General features: G+C 34.5%; 1 protein-coding gene across 1 annotated transcript; it reads right to left on the bottom strand.

The window, feature by feature from the left end:
* Positions 1-480: 480 nt before the first annotated feature.
* Positions 481-6,869, bottom strand: LOC140808963 (protein root UVB sensitive 6-like). The gene is made up of 13 exons (XM_073166371.1): positions 6,402-6,869; positions 5,603-5,701; positions 5,360-5,473; positions 4,245-4,316; positions 4,034-4,144; positions 3,821-3,940; positions 3,076-3,177; positions 2,896-2,968; positions 2,387-2,470; positions 2,159-2,223; positions 1,890-1,991; positions 1,638-1,817; positions 481-910 (listed from the first exon to the last, which is right to left on the bottom strand). Exons 1-13 carry the CDS (start codon positions 6,741-6,743, stop codon positions 845-847), a joined length of 1,530 nt encoding a protein of 509 aa, XP_073022472.1. The 5' UTR covers positions 6,744-6,869; the 3' UTR covers positions 481-844.
* Between the last annotated feature and the right edge of the window lie 1,147 nt (positions 6,870-8,016).

Here is an 8,016-nt window from a genome sequence, read left to right as displayed (position 1 = left end):
ATAATTAATAAATATTATCTACATTTTTTATATATTTTATGTCTGAAAAAATATTTATTGTATATTTATATCATAAAATTTCATAATTTAATATTTATTTTGAACAGTTTTTATTTTTTAAATAAATATTTATTTGATTTAGTAAATATACTTTATTTTTTTACAATTAGACTTTCAAATTTAAATCATATATATGAAAGAGATTTTGTTATAATTTATTTAAATTAAAATATTATTATTATTATTATTTGAATTTTATTTAATTTCCTTTGAAAAAAAATTTAAAATCAGGTTATACAGATTGATCAGTTAATCGAATTGATTCGAGTTCGGGTTGAAAGTTTTCGGTTCGGGTTGGGTTCAGATTGAGCAATTTTTGAATAGTACTATCGATTAATCCGACCCAACCCACCCATCCTATCCGAATTGGCACCCCTATTAAGGAACACGTTAATTAATAAATTCAAAAATATTACTTCAGAGAGGAAAAACTACACCGCAAAATGTCAGTCGGTGTGGTTTTTACTAGATTCACGGCAAATCAATAGCCACCAAATAAAGCCTTAAAAAGTAGATATACATTACTGTATAAACAAGAAAAGAGGGCAGGCGCAGAAAATAACCTAGTCTCTCTTTCACCATCCATTTTGTTACCATAGCTTCCAGACTCCGGCTATGAAAGACTTTAGCACGAGTAGTTTCCGGTTTGTACCAAAAAAATACCTTATCTGCTTGTGTTGCATTCTGCGATTTGTAACACACTCGAGGAAGACGGTTCATATAGAACGAGCACATCAGATATCGGAAGTTATCCCAATATTTGCAAGTTCTACCTATGTGAATCTTAACTGGCCAATTCACATAACCGTGCCCGCCCAGGATTGAGTAGCGATTCAGACATCACCCATCCCTGAGAATGCCAGGTCGTTAGAATATAAATATAATGGCATCTGCAATCTGCATAGAATCAAATTTGAAAGATTCTGCAACTATACTTGATCTAAAACCAATAAGTTAGAATGGCAGTTGAAATTTGAAGATATTACACAGTACTCGAGAATTTTCCAATGAGTTTAGGTTAAAAAGTTCCACGGGGATTCATCATGCATTTTCCAAGTTCTAGTTGGAAATCAGGGATTTACCAAAATCTTGCGGAGATGATTAGTCGGCCTTTCATGTAATAATATTGTTCAAGTGACATCAAAGTTGGCCTTGAAAGTGTCAAGAACACCATCGAGGATTCAGGCCCTGAATCTCCAATCTTCTCATACAACATATCTAATTTTTTAAACTTATAACAGTCCCTTAGTTTTCATTAAATTTGAGGAACAATTCCAGTTCATTTAGGCGATGTTCATGTTAACCTATGTAGCTATGCTATAGGACAGTCAATCAGAACAACTTTTTCTCTTTCCCTCACTTCCCACCAGAAATATCAAAGCATCAACTTTTTCTCTTTCCCTCACTTCCCCTAACAGAAATATCAAAGCATCATAACAACTTCATCTGAGAATTTGCGAGAGAATGACACAGTGAAGCTGAATGTATATATCCTTCTTGGCAAATAATCTCATCGACTTAGGTTTAAACATTCAACTAGTAAGAGTTTAGAGAAAAATACACAGATCTCCAATTACCTGATCCTTAGCTTTGTTTTTGAAAGGCTCATATAAGGCTGATACCATCTTGTATGATTCAATAACATGAGATTGAGGATCAGCCAATATCGGTAGTGCTGCTGAAAGATCATGCTCTCGGTTTGTATGGGATACTTGGTTCTGGTTGTTAGAGCGAATGACGTGAAGAAGCACATGGGCCTGTAATTGCTCAAGATAGTGAGAAACACCAACAGCAGTAATGAGTATAAGATCAGCAGGTCGAAAGCTTACGTGAAAAGCCGCTTTCAATATATCATCAGACTTCGCTCCGTTCTTGAACAAGGCATAGATATTGCCCTTAGAAACGTTATAAGTTACAATGTATTGCTCTTTCTGTTATCAAGAAGATTTAATTTGCAAAAATGTCATTAAGTATTGACAGGGAATACATGCATGCATAAGCAAAGCATACAAATGTCCATGTGCATTTAACCATGCAGAAACCGGAGAAAATAGAGCCTAATAAGCTATATATATTATTCCCCTTAAAAATAACACACCTCAAAAATAGGCTTCACTGCAATATATGCATTAGGGTCTTGGAATGCTTCCTTAAATCGTTGCCCTGCAAATTTTAAAATAAATCATTAGGCAATCTTTAAGTTCGTGCATTTTATGGTGCAACATAATCAGATGAAAAGCATGAAATGAGAACATAGATGTGTGAGTACAAGCACACACACACACACATAGATAAAGAGAAGCAGAGAGATATGTTAGGCAAGTACCCAGAACAATAGGTCTGTGTCTCTTCCATGGGAAACTGAAAATATTTTCCATTGAATTTCCCTCTTCCAAAGTTGGAACTCGTCCTAACAAAGAGGCTCACAAATTATCAACCTTTCGAATGGTAACAATATAGTGAGGAGAGAAATAGACAACACAAATTAATAGATATTCAGTAACAGATATAATCACTACATTATTTTATATGCTGCATAGATTTGAACGCATAAATTACACAAACTGATCATTTTTAACACAATATGAAAAGAAAACTGCATTAATTTAGTGAACGATAAGAACCGACAGAATGATGAGAACTTTGAACTGGTAAAATCAACCCACGCTTACATCATCAAACAAAAAGAGCATTTGGAGGAAACATGTCTTAGTTTTGATTTCTTATATAAATAATAAAAGGTACAAGACTTTGAATGGACTAAAATACATAAATCTACAGAAAATAAATCAGGTACAAAGATGAGAGCGAAGAACTCATGTACTTCAATCCTACCTGTCTTCAGAAAAGTTTCTACTGCCACTGTGAACCTTGCACGATTTAGTGTGTGCAACACAATTGATTTCACCTGAAAGGATAAACACACGCATAGTTTCAATCAACATTAGAAGAAGCATGAAAACAGAGTAATTAAAACTGAAAGGAGTAAAGTGTTGTGTATTTTCATTAGCCAACCTCTTGATATGAACTCATGACATAGCCACACGAGAGCAACCCAAACGTGGCAATCAGGGATGGATTTCTTTTAGCAATCATTATGCTCAATCCAGTTCCAAGCTTCACAAGAGAATTCGGAGTTAATTCAACTGTAAGCCAAACAAGTGCTCTAAAATGCAACAAGCTAGAATGGTTAAAATCTACCAAGCTTCGTGCCCAACACATCCAGCATTCCCAAAGACCCGTCTCTGTCAATTGGCATGGCAAAATTCCCCACCAACATTTTGACACAGAAATTTTGGTTTTACTAACTGATGGGTGAGGAAGTTTAGATACAACGGAGCACAGTGGATCGAAGAAACAAATTAGCAGCTAAATATCTGCAACTCAACTCCCAGTTCAAGACCTTGTGACAATATTGACCAACCGAAAGGATCTTACCCGTTCTGATATGTAAAACTACTCAATCAAACAACTTGATTTGCTAAAAATCTTCGGCAACATCAAAGCAAATGAGTTTAACAAGTTATAGACTGTCCTGGTAGCCAGATCTTAATTCAACAGGTTACCCTATAGAGACTTAAATATAGGGAAACAAGGGCAGCTCACAAATCTGCTCTTAGAACATGCAGTTTACTGATAAAAATGCATGCAACTTTAGATCACATAATTGCCCATCGGTTTCAAAACCAGTGTGCTCCGTGGTATGACTTCTAATTTCATAGTGAGTGCACGTAATATTATCTCAGTTGGAAAAGCATACCAGATCAGATACATTTCCAACACATTCTCCCTTGGCAGTCACATCTCCGATATTCTCTCCTCTAGCAAAGGCTTTGTAAATTGGGGTTCTGGTTGAAGTTGATGTCACAGCACCAACATTCTATAAGCAAACCAAGATGGATATATGAAATTGATTTTGCTATATTTCATCACGTTGAACGGGTTAACAGGCCAAAAAGAGACAGTACCTTACCTTAGATACATTGGCAGCACAAGCCAAAGGAAGAAATAGATGGGGGACAGCAGCAGTTATTAATTCTACACCGGCTCCCAACTCCACAAGAAGATCACCGGCAAACCTAAGCTGAATGAAATATAAAATTTCACAGATAGGCAGGTGTGCTTGGTTAATACTACCAATACAGTTCACCGGTTTTAACCTAAAAAATTATGCAACCCAATACCTGCTTTAAATCATAATCAAATTTCTTTCCCTGCCGAGCAAAAAGCATCTTTCCAATCCGTCCAGCTCCATCCTGCAATTAGTCATACAACATGAACTACAGTACTTCAAACGATTTTTCAACCGCAAAAAAATAGTTCAATAACTTTTAAGATATTTCTTATCCATCTATGAGAAATATTCTATGCAGCCGATTCTAACTTTTCCGTGACCAAAGCTTGTACTATTTTGATGATTAAATAAATATAGAAAGTCCATATGAAATTACCCAAAAAATAATGTGGTGGAAAGTAAAATATGATGACACTTTTTTTTGTGATTAGTTATAACACATGGATACAAGGAAAGAACGCTTTAAAAACTAGAGGATCGGGGGAAAAATGGGAAATTCACTGCCCAACACTTCAAAGTTAAAAAAAAAACTCTTGAACAAAAACCCGATACAAAACTTGTACCCAAGGTTCACAAATCCAGATCAATATCATCCAAGAGAGTAGAAAATAAATAACAAATACTAACCAACTGTTAAATTTACAAATTAATGAGCACATTAAAATGCAGCGAGAATGACGAAGAGAATAGATTAATGAGTGTTCCTATATAGACTGAATAATAAAATAATTATGAAAAAGAAAGAGGTTTAAAGGGTCAACAAACATGACAGGATCAAGCATCAAACCCACACCTTGGAAGACCAATTTTTTGATTTACTTTATCAACTTTTTTACATTTCTATTTTCTGTTCCTTTCTGAATTATTCCTCTCAAAGTTTCAACACTTCGTTTTGATGCATGTACAAGAAACAGGACATAAAAAATCCAAGTTGTTATCAAAATTATAGCCTTCGCAAACTATTTCATCTGACTCTTGACCATCAGTACCCTACAATGTCACATTTAAATACATCATGAGAATGTCTTCTTGGTCAGGCCATTACGTGAAAAATGCAGTGGGGATGTGCGCGAGCAATTTGAAGACAAATCTACCAGTCACTGTGACCATTTAAATAACTCAACAACTTCCCGTCGATCAATTAATCCTCCAAAAAATAAAATAAGAAATACACAATGAAGTGGTTGTGAAACTAAACAAACTCAAATCATTTCTCACCCATACCTTGAGAATCCAGTTAATAGCTACAGCACCTGGTGCAGATTTATTTCTGGATACTCCAAGAGAACTTAAGAGCGTTTGTGTTGTGAAAACACCCATAGCTCCACCAAAGAAATGCTACAATAAAGACAAAAGGTACTATCCTTATGTTGGATAAGATGGGATATAACTATACATGGTAAACATTAGAAGCCGCTGATGGTTACTTGTGTTGTGTTAGTGCTGTAAATACTCTAGAACAAGTACCTTTAAGGCTCTCCACGTCATGTATGGAACATAAGAAGGCGTGACACTTTCAGGAAAACCTTCCGGGACAACATAGGACCTTATAAATGCCATCAACTCCTAGACCACATAGACAATACAATAAAATTGATGATAGAAATTCTTTCATTCTGGTTTCTATTTCTAGATTATTTTGCCAACTTTTAATTTGCGTGCCTAGGTCAGTGAGCATATGCAGCATGAGATCCCACATAAATCCATGCATATGTATTCGTGTTTACTACTGCTTTGTTTCATTTCACTCTCTAATGTTAAGACACACAATTTAAACAAACAACTATGACTGAAAGGGCAATTAACTAAAATTCACATCACCACATATGAACAGTTCATCGCTACGAATTGAAAGCAAGAAGTGAGATATTATCGTAATCATTATTTTAAAAACCATTTATTGAAAGAGCGATACTTTTTCCCTCAAAAAACTGAACTGAAATTTTTTGGTCCGCTGCACACACACTACCAAGTTTCCATCGGATAGCTTCGTAAGTAGTTTATAAATTTTTAAAAATACATAATTAATCGTAAAAACACATGACTTAGCCTCCACCCAATCATCAAAAAACTTGGAAGGTAGCACCTTTTTGGGTAAAATCATATGAAATTCTTGGTCAATTGCCGACTTACAATCAGAAAAACTCGATTGTATGAAAGCAATAAATGCACTAGTTCAAAACTGGTTCTAACTGTGCCTAAACTAATGTTCGCACATTCAACCTGCTAATAAATGGGAAATATTATTTTAAAAAAAAATACTGACATCAACAGGAGCCTTGGGACTGTGCAAGGAGACAGCGCGAATAGAATTCTTCTTCAATTTCTTAGCGCCATTACTCCTCCCACCACTACTCTCAGCGAAATAATTCCACCGTCGACCATCAATCTCCTCGCTGCAAATCATCCGCAAGCTCGAATCCACAAACTGATCCTCCACGACTCTTCCAAATCCAGAATCATGAACCAGCGTCTTCTCTGGAACCGGAGACTGCGGAGGCGCCGACGCCAGGTTGGCGCTAATACGAAGCGTCTCCCGGACCAGAAGGCGCGTCTCCGATGCGGTCAGGGTCCGGGAAGCCGAACTGGAGGGGTGTTTGAGCTTCATTTCGTCGGAAAAAAACCAAATTGTTGTTTCTGCGGCGGCTTTCTCCCTCTTCCTCCGCCTCTCTTCCCCTGTGGAGATAGAGAAAGCCACAGGTGGTGTGGGGAGGAGAATTAGAGGAGAAATAGGAAGAGGGGCCACTTTTGAGTTGGAGGAGAGAGGGAGCTGACGCGGACACGTGGCCTATATTTGGACATATCCTTCTGTAAAATTATCGTACGGAAATCCTTACTTGGCATTTATGACTTTTTGTGAGATAAATATTTTTATTTAATTTTAATGTTGTATCTTTTTATAGTTTATTTTTAATTAAATATTTTTTTAATTTTTATATGACCAATATTTTGTATATTGAATTTTTTTAATTATTTTGTATAATTTGTAAAAATATTTTCTATAAAACAAAAATTTGTGTGAGACGGTCTCACAAGTCCTATTTTGTGAGACAGATCTATTATTTCGGTCATCTATGAAAAATTGTTACTTTTTATGTCAAGAGTATTATTTTTTATTGTGAATGTCGATAAAGTTGACTCGTCTCACATATAAAGATTCGTGAGACCGTCTCAAAATGAGCTACTTTTTCTATAATAAGCTTTTTGAAAAAAAATTGATATAATATTTTTTTTTTTTTGAGATGAGAGCAGTAAATTGATTTGTTTAGTAAGATAAAAGATAATTTCACAGTTTAAAAAATACTCATACTAAAAGACCAAATCTGTTAGTATTAAGGTAAATTTTGTATAGAATAGTCTGATATTACCACCAGAACATCATGTTATCATTATAAGAATTAGTTATTCTGCACACGCGATACGTGTGTGTACAATATTTTTTATTATTATCGATGGATAAAGTGAAATTTAACAAATTATGGAGGGAGTAAATCGATATTTGAATGGTTGAAATAAAAAAATAATAAAAGTGTGTGTTGAAATTTAAAAAATAAATAAATAAAAGTGTAATATTAGTATCATATAAGGGTAAAATTGAGAAAAAAAAGTTTGTGTCCTCTGTAGGTAGTTATTATCATGTCTTCACACTTAATAATATAATAATAATACTATAGATTGTATAGATGAGAGACTTAGGTAAAAAAAATTATTTTATTTTATATTGAAAGTGGTCGATATTTAAAATTAAAATAGTATAAAAGAATATATGATTCAAAGTAACCAACCCTTAATTAATATTATAGTTTCTATTATAAAATTTGAGGAATGAAAATAATTTATTTTGTTATTTCTCAAAATAATAATGATATTTATTTCTGTCA

This window comes from Primulina eburnea, chromosome 13 (genome assembly GCF_022965805.1).
Source record: "Primulina eburnea isolate SZY01 chromosome 13, ASM2296580v1, whole genome shotgun sequence".
In the NCBI taxonomy this organism is placed as follows: Eukaryota; Viridiplantae; Streptophyta; class Magnoliopsida; order Lamiales; family Gesneriaceae; genus Primulina; species Primulina eburnea.
The sequence above is the reverse complement of the archived record's forward strand: the minus strand, read 5'-3'. Positions and strand labels throughout refer to the sequence as shown.